At 47.9% G+C, this 23,824-nt stretch overlaps 1 protein-coding gene across 1 annotated transcript; it reads left to right on the plus strand.

The window, feature by feature from the left end:
- The first annotated feature begins 10,697 nt into the window (after positions 1-10,697).
- Positions 10,698-12,844, plus strand: LOC123105547 (uncharacterized). The gene is made up of 3 exons (XM_044527630.1): positions 10,698-10,951; positions 11,547-12,047; positions 12,153-12,844. The coding sequence occupies exons 1-3, from the start codon at positions 10,783-10,785 to the stop codon at positions 12,674-12,676; spliced, it is 1,194 nt and encodes a 397-aa protein (XP_044383565.1). The 5' UTR covers positions 10,698-10,782; the 3' UTR covers positions 12,677-12,844.
- Positions 12,845-23,824: the final 10,980 nt, after the last annotated feature.

Raw genomic sequence — 23,824 nt, forward strand, 5'->3', positions numbered from 1 at the left:
GATATGCGGGATGTGATATGCAATGCATATGCGTGCTCCGGAAGGAAAAGAATGAACAAAGCATCAACTTGGCAAACCAAGTGTGCCGCTGGAAAGATGAGATAATTTTGGTCGAATCGATATAAAGATCACCGGAATTGGATGCACGGTTTGCAAATGGCAAGCAGAATAATAATGACACAATTCTGCGATTAACAGCATGATGCCATCTAGAATGCAACAAGAAACTAAGCTACTGCAATCCAACATAGCAACAAAGCATATGGAAGTGATCTACTCAAGATGCTTGAAAAAATATGAACACTGAGCTATGGCTTAATCACACAAGAGCAGGTTCAAACAAGCATGACAAAAGTGCAAAAGATATCAGCATCACAGACTTAGTGAAAATATTAACATGTCAGGAATTAACATCAGGAAGCAATGTTTAGAGCAAGCGAACAACATGCTATAGGAACATATCATAGCAAACAAAGGCATGGCATGAATCTACTCAAAGCATAGAACAAAAGTCCCTTACTCATCGGGAGCCAAAAAGGCATAGAAGATATGATGGCACCCATGTAAACATAGCAAGTTTCGTTAACAGATTCAGACTTAGCACAAAAACTGAGCATGGCATAAACAGAATTATGAAGGCATCTTTGCGAGCTCGATACACTCATCACAAAGCCTTGCATGAAAACTAAGCATAGCAATAGCAAGAAGACATGTTCATTAAGCTAACCATGGCAAGAACAAGTTTATAGCATGCATGGATCAGCTACAACATCCATGGCAAAATTGATTAACATGTAAACAATCTGCCAGGAACATTTTATAACAAAAGTAGAGCAAGATTAAGTCATGCTAGGGTACTCCATAAATGCAAACAGGGGCATGGATGGATAGAGCATAACCATATGTCAAAATCATCCTTACTGAAGCAACTCAAAACACGCATGGATCTCACTGTATCATCTAGTTTACATGGCATAAAAATAACAGCAGAGCAAGGACTTAGAAAAATCCTAAGTCCCTGAAATCAACAATATCACGAAGGCTATTTTGCATGCTTGTGCTAGTCACCACAGAGATCAAAAAAATACATGGCATTCACCCCTGTAAAGATGGCATGGCATAGATCAAAATACATGTAGAGATCATGCCCATAAGCAGCACACAACAAATGTAGCAAAAATGACAAATCCTCATACTCTGATAAGAATCAGCACCTAACAATTTATAGCACTCTTGCATCCACGATTTGGGCATCAATATGGACTCAAACAGCATGTCACAATGGAACAAAATTAAGAGCACATCATGACAAACATTTTGATATGTTGCACGCACAAAACGGAGCTACATGCAGGAAGTTATGGCATCAAGAACGGGGCATAAAAATATGGGGGGAAAAGGACTTAGTGGATTTATACCGCTCGGATCTAGGGTTCTACGCATGGGAACCGGGGCATGCCGGAGCTGGAGGACGCGGTGGCGGCGGGACTTGACGGAGTTGAAGAGGTCGCCGGAGTACGTCGGGGACGTGGATCCGGCGAGGCGAGGAGGCGATGAGCTCTGGGCTGCGCGGTGGGAGGCGCAGTGGCGGGTCGGCGGACGGCGGAGCTCGGGTGGCAGCATTGACCGGCAAGGTGCGGCGACGGAGATTGGCGGAGGCGGCGGCGCTAGCAAGCGGGCACGCGCTCGGGCGGCGGAGCGCTACAACGGTGGGCGGCGGGCGCGCGGGCCCGTGTTGGCTGGCGATGAGCCTTGGCGGGCCGAGGCCGCTAGCAGGCGGCACGATGCCACGTGGCGGCTGCGGGTTGGACGGGTGCGGCGGCGGACGCGTCCGGCCGGATCCGGACGTGTTCGGCGGCGCGAGGAGAGGGAAAGCTAGGGTTTGGACTCGAATTTTTGGATGGGGAGGACATATTTATAGGTAGGAGGAGGTGGGAGTGTCCAAATGGAGTGTAGTTTTCGACCACACAATCGTGATCTGACGGCGGAGGACATGGAAGAGGTTTGGAAGGGTTATTGGGCCGTTTTGGAGGGGTGTTGGGCTGCAACACACATGAGGCCTTTACGGTTCCCCGGTTAACCGTTGGAGTATCAAACGGACTCCAAATGGCACAAAATTTGACAGGCGGTCTACTGGTGGTGTACCAAGGCCGCTTGGCAAATTTCGGTCCATTCCGAGAATGTTTTAACACCCGCTCATGAAAAGAGACAAAAGGGGGACGCCGGAGGACGTAGGAGTGTCGGATTGCAAACAGACAACGGGGAAAATGCTCGGATGCATGAGACGAACACGTATGCAAATGAGATGCACATGATGACATGATATGAAATGCATGACATGAAAAAAATGCAAAACAAAGACAGGAACCCAACCACGAAGGGAAACTCATAACTTAGAGCTGAAAATGGCAAGAGTTGGAGTACAAATATGGCAAGTTACATCCAGGGTGTTACAGGGCCCTAGTGGAGAGAGAGGGGCCAGCCAGGGCAGGCCGCGCGCCCCCTCCCCCTCTGGTCCAAATTGGACTAGGAGAGGGGGGGGTAGGGGCGCCCCCCTTTCCTTTCCCCCTCGTAGTAGGAGTAGGAAAGAGGGGAATCTTACTCCTACTAGGAGGAGGATTCCTCCTCCTGGCCGGCCGGCCGACCTCCCCCTTTCTCCTTTATATATGGGGCAGGGGGCACCTCTAGACACACAAGTTGATCATTGATCTCTCCTAACCGTGTGCGGTGCCCCCCTCCACCATAATCCACCTCGGTCATACTATAGCGGTGCTTAGGTGAAGCCTTGCAACGTTAGCTTCATCAACATCGTCACCATGCCTTCGTGCTAACGATACTCTTCCTCAAGCTCTACTGGATCGTGAGTTCACGGGACGTCACCAAGATGAACGTGTGCTGAACGCGGAGGTACCGTACGTTTGATACTGAGGATCGGTCGATCGTGAAGACGTACGACTACATCAACCGCGCTGTCATAACACTTCCGCTTAACGGTCTATGAGGGTACATGGATGACACTCTCCCCTCTCATTGCTATGCATCACCATGATCTTGCGTGTGCATAGGAATTTTTTTGAAATTACTACGTTCCCCAACAGCTGCTGCGGCCAAGCCAAAGAAGCCGCTGACGCCCGCACAACGGGCAAGGGAGTCGGCCAAGAGGAAGGACCGGAGGCACGTCACGGACACAAGGGATGAGGCCGCCGCGCAGGCCGCCGTCGCAGTCACCACGCAGCAGGAGGTCACCAACGCCTGCGTCATGGCGGCAACCAGGGAGGCGCTCTACATGCTAGGGTTAAACCCTGGCCAGCACGGCCTCCTTAACACCGTCGTCGCCGCGGCCAGCATCGGCTCATCGGCATTTCCTCGGATGATGCTGCCCGACTCGCCCCACGCGTCGGCTTGCAACCCGGTGTCAGGCTTCCACATGTACCCGCATGCCTCCCGCCTCTCCGAGGAGTGCTCGCCCGACGTGAGCGTGGTCGCGCCTTCCATGCCCGCGTCCACCGACCTCAACGCCACCTCGGTGGCCGGTGGCTCATCATCCGGTGGCGGAGGAAACGCGTGTGGCAGACGCCGGCCAGTGTGCTCCCGGAGGCCCGCAACCTGTTTGAGGGAATGTCGTCCGCCGCCGACGAGGACTACATGTAGAACCTCATCTTCAAGGGAGGTGCGCCAGCCGCTGGCTACGATCCCGACGAGACACAAAACCAGGAGGGTCGTGGGGCATTCACGCCGGCCGCTGGCTATGATCCCGATCAGGGGGCCTTCATGCGTGATCAGGGCGGCATCGACCTGGACGGCTTCCCACTCGACCACGAGTTCCCGGACGACTATGGGCTAGAGGAAGAGGACGAGTGCGACATCGAAGTGGAACCCTTGTTCGAGGACGAGCTCGCCAACCAAGCCGTCGGTCCTAAGCCAAAGCACAAGAGCAAGCGCACGAAGGCATACACGGTGGCCGAGGACAAGCTTCATTGCGAGTGTTGGCGAGACATTGTACAAGACCCCAAGACGGGCCCCGAACAAAAGCATTCAACCTTTCGGATTCGTGTCCACCGAGAGTTTCATGAGCGCAAGAAGTTTCCACCTTACCAACTTGTGAGCACACGCGGGTGGGTGTCCATTTCCAAGCGATGGAGGGTGATCCAACAAGAGTGCAACAAGTTTTGTGCCACTCTTGAGAGCGTCAAGGCCCGCCCCGTGAGTGGCATCGGCATACAAGACATGGTATGCTAGCAAGACGCCCTCTTTTGTGTCATCAAGTTCATGCTTGCGTGTTCATTTGCATATCATTTGCCCATATGCTTGCATGGAAACATTTTGTAGGCATTTCAAGCTTTGGAGGCATTCAAGGTTCAACACAATGGCAAGTGCTTCAACCTCTCCCATTCCTTTTGGGTCATCAAGGGCGAGGAGAAGTTCAAGGCGCAATATGCCGCCCTCAAGTCGTGTAGGGGTAAGCAAGCCATGGAGGAGGTTGGGGAGGGCGAGCCGGCACGGCCGCGGGGGAAGACCAACTTCAAGAAAGAGTACAAGCAGGATGCGGCATCCAATGCCTTGATCGCAAGCGTGGAGGGCATGATGAATAAGAAGGACTCAAGGGAGGAGGAGCGTCGGTGTTTCAAGGCAGAGCAAATGGACGCTTTCATGGAGATCCAAAGAAGGAGGCTTGAGATGGACGCGGAGAAGCAAGCTAAGATGTTTGAGCTCGAGATGGAGAAGTAAGCCAAGATGCTAGAGATCAAGGCCGCCAACACCAAGACCAAGGCCAAAGAAGTGGATCTCAACACCGTGTCACCAAGGAAGAGGCTGTGGTTCGAGAAGATGCAGGCCGACATGCTCAAGTTCGACGACGAGTGATCTATGGCGGCTAGCGCCGTCTTTTTTTATGCCGGCAGGTGTGCTGGCATGACCACGGGGCCGTGATGGCATGGTCGAACTCAAGTCCTATCCTTTTTGTGTGCTGGCATGTGTGCCGGCCGGCTGGCGAGTGCGCCAGCATGAACTGTGGTGATATTTTCTGAAGCTGGCATTGTATGCCGGCGCTGGCATAGTGCCGGCATGATGAGACATGGCCGCTGGCATGATCGACCACGGGCCTTTTTTAAAAGTTGATGCGGACATGAAATGAGTCGGCGCATTGGACGCACTGCCGACCCAAATTCAAAACTAGGCGGACGTCGGGCGGGCGGCCGACTCAAACAGACAAAAAAGGACAAATGCGTCATTCGTTTGGGTCGCCCCGTTGAAGTTGCTCTAACATAACATAAGGGGAAAAAGTATTTTCCGCCATGCTAGCTAGGTTTAGAGTGATATACACAGAGGCCAGGTTAACCGGGTTATCCGTGGCTACTCGGCAAATTTGACAATTTTGACCTCTAGACGAAATCAATTCAGAGAATGAACTGCCCGTGAAACTATTTCACGCCCCTAACCCTTTTGTGTAGCGCCCGCCACGCAGGCGCCACACACTACGGTGCAACCCCCAGCTCAGGGGTGTTGCACGCCAGTCCACCGTGGCAGCCCCTGGACCCGCACCCAGCAGTGCAGCGCCTCCGAGCTAGGCGCCACACATGTAATGTGCAGCGCTCCGGCACTGCACTGTGACTTAGATAGGGGCTGGGCCCCACTCCCCCACCCCACACACCCCAACCCGAGCTTTGCCCCCTCTCCCACTCTCTCCCCCTCTCAAATCCTCTCCCAAATCTTGCAAATTTGAAGAATTTGTCCATGGATTTCGAAGTCAAACCCTCCCTCAAGGTAATCTTCTCCGATCCCCTTGTTTTGATCCAAGTAATGTTATCTAATTGCTCATTTGTTGCTAGTTTGGGGAAACCCTAGTTTTGTTTGGATCTAGAGATTTGCATGGAGATGTGAGATCTTTGTTTGCCAATTTCCTATGATTAGGCTTTGTTAGTATGTTAGGGTTATTCTTATGGGTGTTCTTATGTTGGTGCTAGGGTTATGGTTAGGGTTATGGTTAGGGTTAGGGTTGTTGTTTGATATATATTTTAGGGTTTGTATTCCGTGTTAATCCTTAAATTAGTACTCATGGAAGCAATGTTACGTTGTGTTGTTTGAATGCTTATAGGGATGGGAAGAACAAGTGTGTTTGTTCATCATGGGGACAAAGATGCCTTCCTGAAAGGCAATATTGAACCGGATCCGGATGAGCTTGATATGGTGTTTGATAGTAGTCCTAGCTATGCGGAGCTCTTGCAACAAGTGAGGAAAGATTTGAATTGGATGGACCCTAGTGATATCGTTGAGTTGGAGGGAAGACATAATATAGGTTTTGGAATGCACATCCGTTGGAAGACAATGCGTGTCAACTCGGAGCAACATTGGGTTGCATACAAGGAAACGGTGGCCGATTCACTTGACAAGGCTCTTGAGTTATTTGCAACGAAGAAGGTTGATTCAAGTTTGCATTTGGACTTGAACCGGAAACCCTCCCCTTTGGTTGCTAGTAGCCCCCCACCCTTGAAGCGAGATGAAATTGTTGAACCTCTTTTGACCCAAGAAGTGAGGCCAACATTGAGCCCGTTTACAAACAACCAAGATGAAGCTTTGCAAGAGGACAATGATGAGTATGCGGACGATGACAATGAAGTTGATCTCCATGACAACAATGTGGGTGATCTTGACAAATATCATTTGCAAGAGACAATGGACCATTCCATCCCTTTTTCCCGTGTATATGCATCGGATTTGGATGACGAAGGTCCCGATGAACAAGTTGATGAGGAAGGGTTCGCGGTGAAGGAGGCCGAAGATTTCGAGAAGGTATTCGGTCGGGATCACAAGACACCATTGTTCAAGGATGTTAGTCTCGCGGATGAAGCCATTGTGGATGGTGGCAAATCTATATCTCTTGGGGTTAGGCCAAGCTCTCACCGTGATTTGGGAGACGACAAGAACCAGATTGCTAAAGGGTCTAAGTTCGAAACCTTCTTGGAATTGAAGATGTGGCTCGACAACTACTCGGTTACGCATTATCGTCCACACAAGGTGGTGCACTCGGACGTCAATGTGCGCTACACGGTTGCATGTGCATGTGAAGATGAAATATGTCCGTGGATAGTGCGTGCAAGACCATAGAAAGGAGGTCCCACTTGGCACGTAGTGAGTTGTGTGCCAACTCACATGTGCCGAGGCAAAAGGGTGGATGGCAAGATTGTGTTCCAAGACCACAGACAACTCACATCCGAGTTCATCGCTTATAGGCTCTTGAACTCAATATCCACACTTCCAACAATGAGCGTCCAACAATGTGAGTTCATCGCTTACAGGCTCTCGATTCACCTGCTCAGGCGTGATCGCGTCAAGCTCGCTCTGGTACAACTTGTACATGACCGAGGGATCATATGTCGTCTCATTTAACACATCCCACTTGTAAGCCCAAGTGGGTCGCCGTAGTGGGTCGCCTTTGTCGTCCCAATCATCGTACTTCACGGTCTTCGGGCGTCCAACTGGCAAACGCTCCCAGCTTCATATGGAAAGTGTGAGCAAACAACCACCAATACCTCCAGATGACCTACAACAGGCTTCGTCCAATTGCACATAAAAGAGAACATGGTTGAATTAAGAGCAAGATCGCATTCATAATGTAGCAATGAAGTGAAAAAACAACAACTTCATACCTGTCTATACAAGTAAGCCAGTGTCGCCGAACCCCAACTCCAATTGCTATCGAAGATAGTCAACGCCTTCAGCCACATCCATGGAGCATTCTTGCCTGTGCCATCAGCAAACATAGTCCTGGATATCACGTACCACATGTATACACGAGCATATGTCTTGACCGTGTCCTCATTAGCTTCCGGTGGGCAAGTACCAAAGTGCTCAGTAATCCACGTGAAAGGAGCACCGGCTGCGACTCTTTCCTTCTTCTTGTCTTCTGTTGCTGGTTCACGAGGCTCCGGAGGAACCATACCGATAAGGGCATTCATCTACGCGTGCCACCCATCAGAATCGGTGCTCATACATAGAGGATTCCCATCGATAGGAAGACCGGTGATCATAGCAATATCCTGGAGCGTCACGGTCATCTCCCCGGTCCGAAGATGGAAATTGTGTGTCTCCGGCCGCCAATGATCAATAAGCGCGGTGAGTGCTGGAGCATTGTTGGGTGGCGTCGACCGTCTGACCATCTGAATGAAAGGGAGAAGTCATGTCTCCCTTACATACGGTGTGTATCGCTCATCATAGCGCATCCACCCAAGGGTGACCCCGTGAGAACGAAGCTTGAGAGGTGCAAGCTCCTACAAACAAACAAACCATAACATTACATATGGGGCATTTGTGTTTGAAATAAACACAAAATTCATAAAACTGGCCACTTTCATTATTACCCGCTGCTCCACCGCCATAGGGTACGACCGGTGTTGTTTGTCCCAGTGATCATCGAGAAGCCAAACCATCCTAACAATTTTGAAAGAAAGCTTTCTTGTCAACACGATTATCTTTTGAATACAAATAAACTAAAGTACGCCTAGTACATACAAAATTCAAAGCATTCTTATCAATACAAATATAATTTCAACACAAATAAACTAAACTAGGCCTACTTCATGCAAGATTTAATACACATCCCTTTTCCATATAAAAAAACATGTCAACCTTTGTATCCAAACCATATCTTTTCAATAAAATATACTAAACTAGGGTTGCTAAATTAGGTATCTAATACATGCAACATTCTAATCTAACAAGGGTTCCCCAAATTTAATACATGCAAGATTCAAACAAGGGTTCCCCAAATCTTCAAAATATCATACATTCTATGGATAGAAAGAAGGGGATCGGAGGAGAGTACCTTCTAGGATGGATTGGTGAAGGAATTCACGGACCAAATCGTCAGATCTGAAGAATTTGAGAGAAGGGATTGAGAGTGGGAGAGGAGAGGGCCGCCGCGGCTTCTTCTGTTTGAATCTTGCAATGGGGTAGGGGGGGGAGAGGGCCGCCGCCGCTGGATAAGTCACAGTGTAGCGCCCGAGCGCTAGGCGCTGCACTGCTGGGTGCGGACCCAAGGGCTGCCACAGTGGACTGGTGTGCAACACCCCCAAGCTGGGCATTGCACCGTAGTGTGTGGCGCCTGCGTGGCGGGCGCTACACAAAAGGGTCAGAGGTGTGAAATAGTTTCACGGTCAGTTCACTCTGTAAATTGATTTCTTACAAAGGTCAAAATTGTCAAATTATTTGACTGGCTACTCTGCTCGAGCTGCACCGAGCAGAGCAACCAAGATGCGGAGGCCAACTCTCGTGTACGGTGCACGCCGCGCCTAGCCACCCCGAGACGCAGTCTAACGTGTACTGTTGCTGTTGGAGAGGCTAGCGTGCTGGCGACCGTCCGTCGGGTGGAACGAGTAGGAGAACGGGAGGGGGGGTGGATGGGCTCCCGGGAAACGGGTGCTGACCAACCAACCAATGACGGTCGTGGAGAGGGGCAGGCAGGGCCACATGAGGCCATCACGGCCCGCGTGCTCCTGCCCACCCGCTGCATGCAGGATGCAGCGTCAGCGCAGAGCGTGCAGAGCCCGATATCATGGAGGAGAGAGAGACATGGCCGTCGTCCTTTCCGTCTTCCCGATGCCCCTCCCGGCCGGCTCCACTGCATGCCGTGCCCCTCGAGACCCGGCCGGACGCAGAGCATCCAATGCGCCGCGTGCCACTGTACTGTACTACTACGCGGTGCCACTCGAGTAGTCGCGCCTCGTCGTCACCTCATCACCCGATGCGTTCGACGTCGCCGTCCGTGGCTGCCGGCGGGCGAGCTCACCCGTAGTTATCTCTCGCGCATGATGACCGGATCGGATCGGGTCGGGTCGGCGGTTAGCAGCATCGGGCACCAGAGCGTGCGATGGATGCAAGGGCTTGACGTGATGGTGGCGCCAAACCGCCATGTCAGTGCAGTTTCAATCAACCCACCACATCGTATCATTTCGCAACCGAGTACTAGTACACCGGCTTTACTTTCAGATGATCCTACGTAGTAACATGACAGTGCATGCCATCTGAGCTGCCTTGTCAAGCACAAAGTGTCCTCTGAAGAAAATTACTCTCTCAAGTCGTGTTACTGATGCTACAGTCACCGTGTGTGCTGTTGAGCTGGTAGCTGGCAGCTAGTACTGTTGAGCTCAATAGTCTTGTAGTACTGCTGGCGGTGGCTCCTAGTGTGGTTGATTTCGGCCATTTACGCCGGAGATTTTAATTTCAAGGACAGTGCTGTGAGCAGTAGGCTGGTGCCGCCTGTCGTCTGCAGTACACACACGGCACAGGCAAGCAATGCGCGGGAAGCTAGTAGAAAAAGAAGCGGGAATCATTAGTGCGGGGGCAGTACATTCATTCTGATTCCTGCGCTTCAGTAGAGACTGTCAAATTATAGTCAATGAAAGTCGTGGTTCATCACATTGTTGCCATCATACTTCTTAAGATTCCAAAACGCACCCTTCTTTCCAAGGTTTTTTGGACAAGTGCGTGTACATTCGAGCAAACTCCAGCAGCACTTCTTGTATTGTTCTGTTTCATTCCTGAACGTGTACGATGAATATTGGTCAATTGAATTATAAGCAACAATTCATTACATTCTGACGACGTTTATGCATTCGGGGTGGATCTGTAATTTCCAACAGTATCGAGGTTCTCTGTGCACTTTCCTCACTATCTCTTCCACAAAAGCCAGGGGGCAGGGGCAGTCCTCTTCCCCTGCAACCCTGCACTGCAAGAAGCCAAAGCGAAAGAAAAAGTGAGACCTCATCTCTTTCAGCTAAGCTCGCAATGGAGCTCCCATGGGGTGCCCTGCTGCTGGCGCTGCTCACCGTCTCCGCCTCCTCCGCCGTCGCCACGCTCGCCGTCACCGCTCCCCCTCCGGCCCCTGCCCGTGCTCCTGCCCCCGTCACCGCCCCTGCCCCGGCCCATGCATCTCCTCAAGCTCAGGACGCTGAAGGTAATGGCACTCCTTGCACCGGTCTCCTCGCACCATTTTCTCTCTCAGTCCTGTCTTTCTTGCCACCCTTATCTCTGGATCTGTTCTTCTTGTTCTTGCAAATGCACCTTCGGTACAACACTGCTACAGCGTTTACATAGAAGAAAATGAGATAATGGACTGAGTTACTGCCGCTCCATTTTTGTCTTTGTCCCTTCTATGCTGCATTCTTGCAAGATTAGAACAGATACTTATTGCAAGCCATAGGAGAATGTAGTACTGCATCATCCCGTTTGCATACGAGGCTTAGCATTTTTGGATTCTTCCCCAGATTGTGTGGATCTATTGCAAGATCAGGGACAAAAGTTGGCCATGTTTTTTTCCTTTGTCTGGGAAGTACTCCCTCTGTTCCGAATTATTTGTTTTAGATTTATCTAGATACTGAGATATCTAGCATTAAAATGAGTCGTATCTAGACAAATCCAAGAGAAGTAATTCAGAACGGAGGGAGTAGCAAAATGCAGGGACATCTCGGGGACATTTCGTTTCAGGTTATCTCCAGTCTAGTGCACGCGCGAAAAGAAGCGCTAGTAGTAATTTATTTTGGGTGATGCAGGTCTGCTGATGAACGGCAACTTCGAGACGGCGCCGAGGAAGGTGAACAAGACCCTCATCGTGGGCCGCCACTCGCTGCCGGGGTGGACGCTGCGGGGCCACGTCGAGTACGTGTCGGCGGGGCCGCAGCCGGGCGGCATGTTCTTCGCGGTGCCGCACGGCGTGCACGCGCTCCGCCTCGGCAGCCACGCGTCGGCGTCGCAGAACGTGTCCGTGCGCCCCGGCTCGCTCTACGCGCTCACCTTCGCCGCCACCCGCACCTGCGCGCAGGACGAGGCCCTGCGCATCGCCGTCTCCCCGTCGCTCTCCGCCCCCGCCGACGTCGCCGTCCGCACCCTCTACAGCGCCGACACCGCCGACACCTGGGCCTGGGGCTTCCGCGCCTCCTCCCCTGTCGCGGAGGTCACCTTCAGCAACCCCGGCGTGCAGGAGGACGCCGCGTGCGGCCCGCTCATCGACGCCGTCGCCATCAAGGAGCTCCCCACGCCCTACCCCACCAAAGGTCAGATCCGTCCGAGTTCGGTCGTTTCGCCTCCACGAAAATGTTCTGCTCCATCTGATGTACGCAGTTGCTTGACGATGCCATTGATGTACGTGGCTGTTGCAGATAACCTGATCAAGAACGACGGCTTCGAGATCGGGCCGCAGGTGTTCAAGAACTCGAGCGTTGGCGTGCTGCTGCCGCCGAAGCAGAAGGACGTGACGTCGCCGCTGCCGGGCTGGATCATCGAGTCGCTCAAGGCGGTGCGGTACATCGACGCCGCCCACTTCTCGGTGCCGGCGGGCCAGTACGCGGTGGAGCTGGTGGCGGGGCGGGAGAGCGCCATCGCGCAGGTCATCCGCACCGTGCCCAACCGCGCCTACAACCTCTCCTACGTCGTCGGCGACGCCAAGAACGGCTGCCACGGCTCCATGCTCGTGGAGGCCTTCGCCGCCAACGTCACGCAGAAGGTGCCGTTCCAGTCCACGGGCAAGGGCGGGTTCAAGGCGGCGAGCCTCAGGTTCGTGGCCGCCGGAGTCCGCACCAGGGTCACCTTCTACAGCTCCTACTACCACACCAAGGTCACCGACGGCGTCTCGCTCTGCGGCCCCGTGCTCGACCAGGTCAAGATCATGCCGCTCAAGCTCTAGTCGTCCATCGGAGTAGACCAGAAGCTCAGATCAATCCTGTCGCGTTGATTCGGCATCGTCCTCTCGTCTACTATGTAGTAGTAGTGGGTATGTAATTTGTGACATTGATGGACCTCTCTCTAATCGTGTGCCAGCGTGGTGGAATGAATTGCCTGTGCTGTGCGTGAACCTGCGAGCTCCGTCAATTTGTTTGGGATTTGCGTAGGCTTTCTACTAGTATTTGAGATGATTTTGTAATGACGACGCGTCCACTGTTCACTGCGCACGTAACCGACGAATCATGCAGTTTGGTCTCTCCATATTCTACAGCCAGGCGTCGCGTCCAAACCGGCCTTAAACCCTCGGGCAGCCGCTAGATCATTGACCGTTCATGATTTTTTATCCAAACGGGTCTCAAACAATGAGGCGGATGGGGCGCCCTGGCGGTTTGAAACTTGTTTCCTTCGTTGGATCGGTGGCGTAGCTCCGGCGGGTTGCATAGTGCCTAGCCATCCACGTGCTGCTGCCACTTTTCCACTCCACCTGTCTGTCTAGTAGCCATGCCCCCACGCCGTTGGGGAACGAGCCATTTCTAACGCCAGAGCGCCGGCTCGAGCTCCTTGAGCAGATCCGAGCTAGGCACGAAGCCCGGATCGCCGCGGGGCTACCTCTAGATGCAGTGGATCCGAAAGAGGAGTTGGAGGAAGAGGAGGAGCCGAAGGAGGAAGATGTGGGGGAGCTGGGAGCTGGCGACGCGGATCTGCAGGAGGAGCAGCAGGCCATCCTCGATTCCCTCTGGTCGGAGTCTGTTGCAGAGGCTAGACGTCATCGCCGGCAGGAGATGGAGGCGCAGCAGGTCGCGGAGGAGGCGGATATGCTCATCTACATGGATGAGGTGGAGTAGGAGGATGAGCCAGCGCCCGGGACCATCGTTGTGGACATCTCCAACGATGAAGAGTAGCTAGGGTAGTAGTAGTAGTATGTAGGATTTTTTTACATGCTTCATATGAATATATAGGTTAAAATATGAAAGGCGGATGCGAAATGGCTAATTTAAGGCATAACTGGTCACTGTCCGCCGACGTGTCCGGTCATATCCGCAAGCGTTTAAAGGGCCGGATTTGTAAAGTCCGGCTGTAGATGCTCTAGCAGGGCAGCAAATAGCTTCACTCGCCAACGGACGGTCGGTCGTCAACACGCTAGCCTCCAACAGTGCGTTGGACTGTGTCTCAGGATCACTTAGGCGAGGTGTGCACCGTGCACAAGAGCTTTTTGTTTGACTCCGTGTGTTGGTTGCTTTGTTTTGTGCGGCTCGAGCAGAGAAGGCACGATTAACCCGGTCTCCGTATATATCACTCCGCAGCTAGCTAGCACGGCGGCAGATACTTGTTTCACCTTTACGTTAGGGTTCTTCCTTCTCTTGGCGGCGATGCCGGTGTTGAGCCTGTTTATCTGATTCCAAACACCTTCTTTCGTCACCGGAGTCCTGTCTTGATGAGCGGGTGGCGAAAGTACTACTGAAAAGGACAATCAAGAAGATGGACAGAAAAAAAGTTGTGCGTAGTGATAGCAGAACAGGTGGTTTATCATTATTGTGAAAAAAATGAAATAACTATTACGTTGAGATACGGGTCAAGATTATATTGATGTATTCTTCTTAGGATCAATACTGCCGCTTTGTTAATTAAACGTGACAAGGAATGCCATCCGAAACAAACTCCAGAATGCAATCTAGAGGAACATAAAACCAAACCTTACCAAGTTCTTCACTCAAAGTCTCAAACCAAACATAGCTAACTTTATCTGCAACACCATTCACACTAAGTCTCACCAATGACACCTTTACCTCTTGGAAAGCTTTGAGCATCTCCTTGATCTCCTCAATGCAATGCCCGCAAGCAGAAAGATTATTTACCGGCTCGTTGGTCATTTTGACCACCAAAACATTATCTAGCTCCAAGTGCAGCTTCTCCATGTTGAGTTCCGACGCCACCTATATCACCCTTTTGCATGCCTTGAGCTTCACCACCTCTGGATCAATGATCCCGTCGAAGCAATGACAGGCCGCCCTGAAGCGAGCCCATGTGATCTCGCAACACAACACCCCCCTCCTCCCTTGCCTCCATACTTGGCAATAGCCCTGTCAGAGTTGGTCTTCACCCAGCCCTCTTCTGGGAGTTCCCATTTCTGTTTGATCTCCGCCTTGCTCAGCTTTACCTTGTCTCCATGGACCGCTCTCCACTCATCAACATATGCTAACATCGAGCATTTGATTTCATGTCACCAACACGCTAGCCTCCAACAGTGCGTTGGACTGCGTCTCGGGGTGGCTAGGCGCGGTGTGCACCATGCATGAGAGCTTTTTTGTTTGACTCCGTGTGTTGGTTGCTTTGTTCTGTGCGGCTCGAGCAAGGTAGGCATGATTAACCCGGCCTCCATATATATCACTCTCCAGCTAGCTAGCACGTCGGCAGATAGTTTTTCCCCTTATGTTAGGGTTTCTGTTTCTCTCGCCAACTACGCCGGTATTGAGCCTGTCTATCCGAGCCCAACACCTTCCCCCCTCACCGGAGTCCCATCTTGATGATCGGGCGGCGGAAGTACTATTGAAAAGGACAATGAAGAGGATGGACTGAAAGAAGTTGTGCGCACTGATGGCAGAAGCGGTGGTTTATCATTGTTGTGAAAAAATGGAATAACTATTACGTTGAGATACGCGTTAAGATTATATTGATGTGTTCCTCCTAGGATCAATACTGCTGTTTTACTAATTAAACGTGGCTAAGAATGCTATCCGAAACAAACACCAGAATATAATCCAGGGTCAAAGCGCCAAGCATGGTGGTTAGATTGTTCAGACGGATTTAGGACGTCAGATGAATCACTTAAAAAGAATTAGGACTCACATGTGCATTTTGAAAGAATTAGGGTCCAATCGACACTTTGGTGAAAGAGTTAGGACTGCCCATGCATTTTACTCTAGTTGAGCGACAATTTATTCATTTGATACTGAGTAGAAATTTAACATGGAATCGTCAATACCTAAACAAAATATGCTAACATTCAAACGTAGCTCCCTGTAAGACAAAGCACCACAAACATAGTTCCCCATCAAACAAAGCACTACAGTGTGCCACACTTCCAACTCTTGGCCTCCTCATCCGTCTCTACGCGTCGCGTGCCGAGGAGTGAGGACGACGATGAAGATGCAACAGATTGTCATGGCCTCCTCGTCTGTATCCTCAGCTCGACACATCGAGGGAAGAGTACGTAGGCACAGACTGCTCGACCTCTTCGTCTGTCTCTCTGACACCACACGAGAAGGTTCGAGGAAGACGCGACACCCAGATGGGAGGACTCTAATCACAAAATAGGCTGTTGGGCATGATTAAGGTTGTAGTTCATGTGCGTGCTGAAGAAACAAGCAACCATATGATACATACATGATCCAAAAGGTGTATTTGCAGTAGGTGCCTTGAAAGGCGGAACTGAAGGTGTCATCGTCGCCGCAGCTACAAGATTCTTTGCAACCTATGACACAAACACAAATAAAAATCTAGCCATCCGGATTCAACAACGGTGATGGCAATTGCAACCCGTAAACTAAGGGCCCATTCGGAAGTGCTCCACCTCCGCGTTTCTCCAGAAGCGGGCCAGGAGCTGGCCGAACGCCTCGGCTCCATGGAGCCAGCTTCAGATGTGGAGGAGGCACGCAGTGCAAATCGGTGGAGCAAGGGAAGTGTTGCTTCGTGAAATCCAAAAGTAGAAGTTCCTTCAAATTACATCCGGCTGCCACCCCGAAGTGCCGGCCGAACCGTTTTCCTCTGTGAACAAAGCCCAAGCTGGTGGGCCCGACCACAACGGCTAGCGCATCTCCTCTCCTGTGATGTCGAACGCTCCTGGCTCCCCTGGGAAGTTGGCTAGCGCTGATCCTTCGAGAAGCTGGCCCCATTGGGAAGCTAGAGAGCTTCCGAACGGGCCCTAAGTGGCTCAAAACTGGCAACCAAACCAATGAATAAAGCGTCATCGATCTGAAATGCAGTGCCTTGCGGTTGTAGTTTCAACATAGCTAAACATCAAGTAACATGTATTAAAAACAAGTTGTGTTCCGTTGGAGATGAACAACCTCGTGATTCTTGAGCTAGACAATCATAGCAAAATCACAATGAAAAATCAGCACGAGGAAAGGGGAGAAAGAGATTTATTTATAACATGGAGAGGGTTAAGTGGACGACCATGATGGACATGACATGGTTGCCTGAGAAATTTGTGTGAATTGCTTAGCAAGCCACGTGCTGAGCCAAATTGTCGACCAGAAATGTAACTCGGCGGAGTAGAGGGGATCAACTCACTAGGTGGTGAAGAACTTGGTGCACAGCGCGACCACGAAAGGCGAGGAGCACCACAACGAGCAAGTAGTTGACCACACTGCTGGCTATCTCCATTTCGGGTTGCGTCCCATCGATCTTCGACGGATCCCTCATAGATCCTGATGTCAGCAATCTGCTCCGCTCGCTATCGTCGTTCAAAGAGGGAGGAAAAGAAGTAAAGATTACTTCTATTCACACACATAATGCTAGTTGTTTATGCCATACCATACCCAGAAATCTCTTTTGGAGTTTTTGGGAAAGAAAGAGAGCATCCTGCTACAAAGACATGCTAATGGATGTCAAACCACAGTAAATAAAGCATAACTGAACCGGTAGTCACATACAGCCCAACGAACTTGTGTCCTCGGCTCGGCTGGATCTTGCCTTAGTAGACCCTAGCTTTATGTAAGCAATGCTAGCTTGAAATCATTAGGAGGACAAAACCTGGATAGAAATATAAATCACCACAACAGTAAGGCAACATAGTCATAGAAAAAATTGAATTCAGCCGTATGTTGAACATCCTACCTGCTAACAATGATCGAATCCCCAGTTGAACATCCTACCTACTAACATAAATAACCCTAATTCTTCCCAAGGTGAGGGTGATGTCTAGATATGAAGAAGCTCCACCATTATCGAATTGTTGAGTTTGTCTCCATAGAGCCCCAAAGTTTCATCAAAAAGAGAAAAAACAAAATAGGACACCTAGATATGTGTTCCACTAGGCAAAACTTGACACCCCCTTCGTGTTCTTATTGAGCTTGTTACTTTTGGAGCTGTGGGGATTCCTTGGTAGTTGGAGTCTCCTTCTAGGTTGCCGATTAAGTCTGAGATTGTTGTAAGATCTACCCTTAGTGGTTCAGCTTGGAATTTATGGCCTAAGCTCAAGAAGAATAAGGCTATACCTTTGTGCTTGTTGGTGACTTGGTGTACCAAGCCTCTTTAGCGGAGATTAGAACCCCTAGGGAGTCAAAGTTTAGATAAAAATCATATCGTCTTCACGCACTCCCATTTCGCTGTATCCTCTCCATTTTATGCACTTTATAAATCTAGCTTCTTTTAACTTGTTTTCTTGCTAGAATTGCCTTGTCTCATATTTTTGATCCATATAGTTTCATGTAGTGAACTTATAATTCCACACTTCCATAAACTCAAGATATTTTCAAAATCTATCATTGCATATTCAACACCCCTATAGTCAACATATTTGAGACTTTGATCCTTCAGTTGGTTGGACATGAAACTAGCCGATTTTGTGTGTGTGGGATCTTTTGTTCTTTGCTGACTACACATGAATGAGATGTTGAAAATGACTCTAGACTTGTACAGTTGTGCCGGAAAGGGGTTATGTTTATTTTACAAATGTTTCTTAATTGTTGTATGTGTTGTGCTCGTATGTGTTAACACTTGGTTTTCGTGTCGCTTGTGTTAATTTAACATGTTTTGAACTTTTTTTGCAAGAAAATAGAGATTAGTTTTTGCGTTGTCCTATTTTTGTGTTGTGTGGGCATTTGTTTAAACTTTGCAATATCTTTGAAAAAAAGTGTACGGGGGTGTGGGAAAAAATTGTAACAATCATATATCTAGAAAATTGTAACCACATCTGGGACGACGACGATGGAGCGGATCGGTGGTCGGGGAGGAGGCGGCGAAGAGCCACTTGAGGAGGAGGTTGTCGAGAGAGAAACCCGCGAGGTCATCCACGACGCTCGAGGGAAGGAGTGTTGCGGGAGGGGTGGACGCCGGTACATACCAGAGTGGCTACCGGTGGTTAGGGTGGCCGGGGCCAGAGTTCGGCCAACCATCTTGATGAGTGGGCGGTCGAACTACTACGGAAAAAGGAGAATGAGGATGGATCAAAAGGAAGTTGTGTGTAGTGATGGCAGAAGCATTGGTTTATCATTGTTGTGGGAAAAAATGAAATAACTACTCCCTCGTTTCACAATCTAGTGTATATAGATTATTTTTTTCAAAAGTCAAACTTAGCAAATTTTGACCAAGTTTATATAGAAAACTATCTACTCCCTCCGTCCTTTAAAGAGTGTACTTCCAACTTTTTTGAAAAGTCAAACTTTTTTATATTTGACCGTGTTTATATAATAATACATCAACATTTATGCCATCAAATTAGTAGCATTAGATTCGTGATAAAATATACTTTCATCATATACCTATTTGATTTCATAAACATTGATATATTTTTGCACAAACTCGGTCAAACTTTGAGATAGTTTGACCCTCCAATAAAGTTAGAAGTACACTCTTTAAAGGACGGAGGGAGTATATTTCAAATACCAACCATGTACATTATGAAACATAGCTCATGATGTATCCAGCTGTCTATTTTTCTCTATAAATATGGTCAAAGTTTGTAAATTTTGACATTTGAAAAAAATCTATACGCACTACATTGTGGAATTGAGGGAGTATTACTATGAGACACGGCTCAAGAATTATATTGATGTGTTAGTTGGTACGGGCCAAGAAAATACATGTGATTGAGAGGTACTAGTGGTTGGGGCGCGCCCATGGTGTGTGGTTGTGCGGTGCTAGCTGGAGGTGGGTACATGCCCATTTTGATTTGTTGTTTTCGATTTGTGTAGCATAGTTGCATGAACTTAGCTTAATGTAACTAATTGATAGTTGTTGCACGAGTAAAATACATGTGCGGTCCTAATTCTTTCACCAAAGTGTTGGTTGGGTCCTAATCTTTCAAAATGCACATCCGAGTCCTAATTGTCTTTAAGTTATTCATCTGAGGTCCTAATTTCATCTGACCACCGTGGCCCGGCTTGTGTGGCGCTTTGACCCTGGCCACATCAATAGGAGGGCATGTGTGGGATAACGACTGGTAGTGCATTCTTGTGAAAGAACCCTCAAACCCTAATGCCTTCTCGGTTGCGATCCTTTTCTTTTCCCCACCTCTCTAGCGAAAACAGGGGCGATCGATGGCGGAGGTGCTGCTCTGGTGAGAAGAGGTCGTCATTGCAGCTGGTTTTCCGATGGCGGCGCAACTAAGATGGTGCCACAGCTGTGGCAACCCGGAGATCCTCATCCATGCCATGGTCAGTGCCCGTAACCCTTACCCTCGATGCTACTCTTTTGTTACTCTTACTCCGATTTAGACCGAATCCATGACCGAATCCCTTGTAATCTAGGACCACAAGAGGAATATTTCTCCATAGAAATAAACTATGCTGAATTATTTTGTGGATTTGGCAAGTCGAAGTCATATGTTGATGCCAAAGCTGCTTTGTTCGATGGATATGGATGTGAAGTAGATACATGGTCTCCTCTCCGACTCGCTAATTTCACGCGACAATTTATGATATAGTGACCAATCAAACATCACTTTATACTTGTTGCTCCCTGGAAAGAATCTAGATGATGGACTCCGGATTGTGGACTGTGACAATGACACATTGCACATGACAACCATTGTTCCAAAATTTCAGTATTTTCAGTTGTTTGTGGACCACAAAGATATGACATTTGACAATGTAATTGATGATATTAATGTTAGTGGTACACCTGATTTGCCTCCTGCGCTAAGCCCTCAGTCTCCTAGATTAAATACTAGAATTAGGGGCAGTCCTAGGTTTAAGGTTAAAGGTCAGAAGGGCGGACTTAACCAATCTCACGCAGACAATAACAATGAAGGGAGTAGCAGTGTTCCACCAGTGACACAAAGTGTTGGACATGAGTTGAGAAGAACCAGGAGAAAACTTGTGGTAGAAGAAGAATCCCCAATGAAAATGACAATGACATTGATGACAATGAATGGGATGCAGACTGGGTTGACTCTAACAATGAAGTAGGTAAAGATGATGATGATCTCTATGAAGAATGTGTAGATGAGAAATTTGGGCATAAACAAAGAAAAAATCTAAATGGGAGAGGACAATGACTATGATTCAAATGAGTTGCAAGAGTTGGAAGATAGTGATTCAGCAGAGGAAGTGAAAGTAATTGATGCCGACGGAAGGAAAACATGAAGAAGAAAGTGAAACTCGAAAGGTGGAGGCAAGAGAACATGAAAGATGTAAACTTTCACATAGGCATGGTGTTCTTGACTGTGATTGAACTTAATGAAGAAATTCAAGAGTACATTGTCAAACAAAGAGTGCAATTACTGTAAAAATGATAGGTAGAGGGTAAGGGCGCATTATGTCGGAGATTGTCTTTGGTTCCTATTTCAAGTGTGTTTGCAAGGCTTGGCTTTCCTTCTCATCCGATCCACACTACCGCTAGAAGCTCCCAAGAACTCCTGTTGGTGTCTTATACCAAAATTTTGAGCATGGTAGTCCCATCCATCTTGCCAGACTCCCCTCAAGTGACAAGCATATTGACACAACATTGAGCTTTGTGCCATGTTACAATCATCCCATGGAGCTTAAGGATTGCAGCAATGGCCTAGTTCTTTGTTATTATGGCGGTACACACTCTAAAGAAATTTCTGACACCATTGTGTGCAATCCAGCAACTCAAGAGTGGATGAAACTTCCAAATACCGAACCTACATCAGATGTCTTATTTTATACTAATCTCAAGTTATGCTTTGATCCATTATGGTCTCAACACTTTTATGTCTTCAAGTTTGAAGAGTCAAAGTCTGGTGACACTGAAGTTAACGTACTTTTTCTCTGAAGATGCTACATGGTCTAGTTGTCTTTGGGAAACTTCTGATATAATTTGTGGTAATTCACTCTTCGTAAATGGGGTGTTGTATATGGTGCACTTATGGGATAATTACATTCTCGCACTTGATGCACCTACCACATGCACACATGCTCTCCACCATAGGACCTTGCGTCTTCCAGAATTTCTAAATGGACCATATCGGATGCTAGATTGTGTGAATGGACGTCTTTCCTAGTCATCCGGGGTCTTGTGTTATGCACAACGAGAATTGGATGGTTCCTTGATGCGAATTTGGAAACTGGAGGGCTTTGACACATGGGTGGTGAAGCATCATTTAAGTATGAACAATATATTTGGGAAGGATGTATTGCTTCGTACTAATTATCAAAGGTTATGGTATTTCGATTATGACATCCTTGCTTTTGACTTGGAGAGAGATATATAGTTATTATTGTTGAGAAAACTACTGATAAGGTCCTCTCATATCTCATATACCATCAGTATCGAAAAAGGCTCACAAATTCTGAATATTCCAAGGTTCATTCACTGACATCAAAGTCAATTTTATGTGCCATACTACTGCAAGTTTTTAGCTTCAGTCCTTCAAGGGGCTCAAGATTAATATTAGCTTGTAAAAATGTTTGGCATCAATGATGTAATCTCTAGGTACCTTTTATACATTAGTGCCTCCAAATAGATGTTATGTATGCACTAGATTGTTGTCTTTGATGTTTGTTATATTAATCTGATTCGTACTTCTCATTTCCCCTAAATTTGGTCTTACTATGCTAGGATACTTTAGGAAAACTAGCGAGTAACATTCATGCCTTATCATTGATTGAGAAAAGTATTCATTTCAACCACAAACTAACCACACAACTTAATTTATAACCATGAAAATCAAAACTAGTCAAAATACACCCCAACTAACCATGAGGTTCACCGCAGTTAATGATGAGTAGGCACTGCCAACTCCTCCGAGGGCTTGGCGCAATAAAAAGGAAGAAGAGTGGATTGTGCTTATTCTCCCTATCTCTTCACTCACATCGTCCTCTTGCTCACTAGTAGAAAACAGGGCTTTCGTTCGGACCAGATAAGCCCAATAGTCCCGGTTCATTCACGAACCGGGACTAATGTGAGCATTGGTCCCGGTTCGTGCGCTAAAGGCATATCCCGGTTCAAATGAGCCCTTTAGTCCCGGTTTGAGACACGAACCGGGACTAAAGGGTGTGATGTCCTTTAGTCCCGATTCGTGTCTCAAACCGGGACTAAAGATTAGACCTTTAGTCCCGGTTTGGGACATTGTTTGCAAATTTTTAGAATTCTCAATTTCCAAAAGGAAAAAAAGATATGCTCAAATTTCAATTTTTTTGAATTTTGGTTAAATCTGGTCAAACTATGGTCAAACTACTTATTCAAAAAGTATTACTATTAGTAGATAATTATTCAAGAATATTAGAGTTACTAAATAATTATTTCAATTTTTTGAATTTTGGTCAAATCTGGTCAAACTACTTATTCAAGAAATATTAGTGTTACTAAATAATTATTCAAAAATATTAGTGTTACTAAATAATTATTTCATTTTTTTGAATTTTGGTCAAATTTGGTCAAACTATGGTCAAACTGTGGTCAAACTACTTATTCAAGAAATATTAGTGTTACTAAATAATTATTCAAGAATATTAGTGTTACTAAATAATTATTTCATTTTTTTGAATTTTGGTCAAATCTGGTCAAACTATGGTCAAACTACTTATTCAAGAAATATTAGTGTTACTAAATAATTATTCAAGAATATTAGTGTTACTAAATAATTATTTCAATTTTTTTGAATTTTGGTCAAATATGGTCAAACTGTGGTCAAATTGTGATTAAACTATGGTCAAACTACTTATTCAAGAAATATTAGTGTTACTAAATAATTATTGTTTTTTAGAATAATAGTTTCAAACTCAAACAGTGAAACGTGTGACTTCATGCTCAAGCTAAACTCCTGAGGGTTAATACGATTGACATCTTACTATTGTTAGGAAAACAACAAATGCAGACTTGGAAACGAGGGGGAATAGAACTCGAAAGTTAAGTGTGCTCAGGCTGGAGTAGTGAGAGGATGGGTGACCGTCCGGGAAGTTAGATGATTTGAAATGATGAG

This window comes from Triticum aestivum, chromosome 5A, assembly GCF_018294505.1.
Source record: "Triticum aestivum cultivar Chinese Spring chromosome 5A, IWGSC CS RefSeq v2.1, whole genome shotgun sequence".
Taxonomy (NCBI): domain Eukaryota; kingdom Viridiplantae; phylum Streptophyta; class Magnoliopsida; order Poales; family Poaceae; genus Triticum; species Triticum aestivum.

What these genes read in the sequence shown, in the direction of transcription:
- LOC123105547 (XM_044527630.1), top strand. Translation starts at nt 10,783, where the DNA reads ATGGAGCTCCCATGGGGTGCCCTGCTGCTGGCGCTGCTCACCGTCTCC. An exon ending in TCAAGCTCAGGACGCTGAAG is followed by an intron (nt 10,952 to 11,546) that starts GTAATGGCACTC and finishes TGGGTGATGCAG; the next exon opens with GTCTGCTGATGAACGGCAAC. An exon ending in CACGCCCTACCCCACCAAAG is followed by an intron (nt 12,048 to 12,152) that starts GTCAGATCCGTC and finishes TGGCTGTTGCAG; the next exon opens with ATAACCTGATCAAGAACGAC.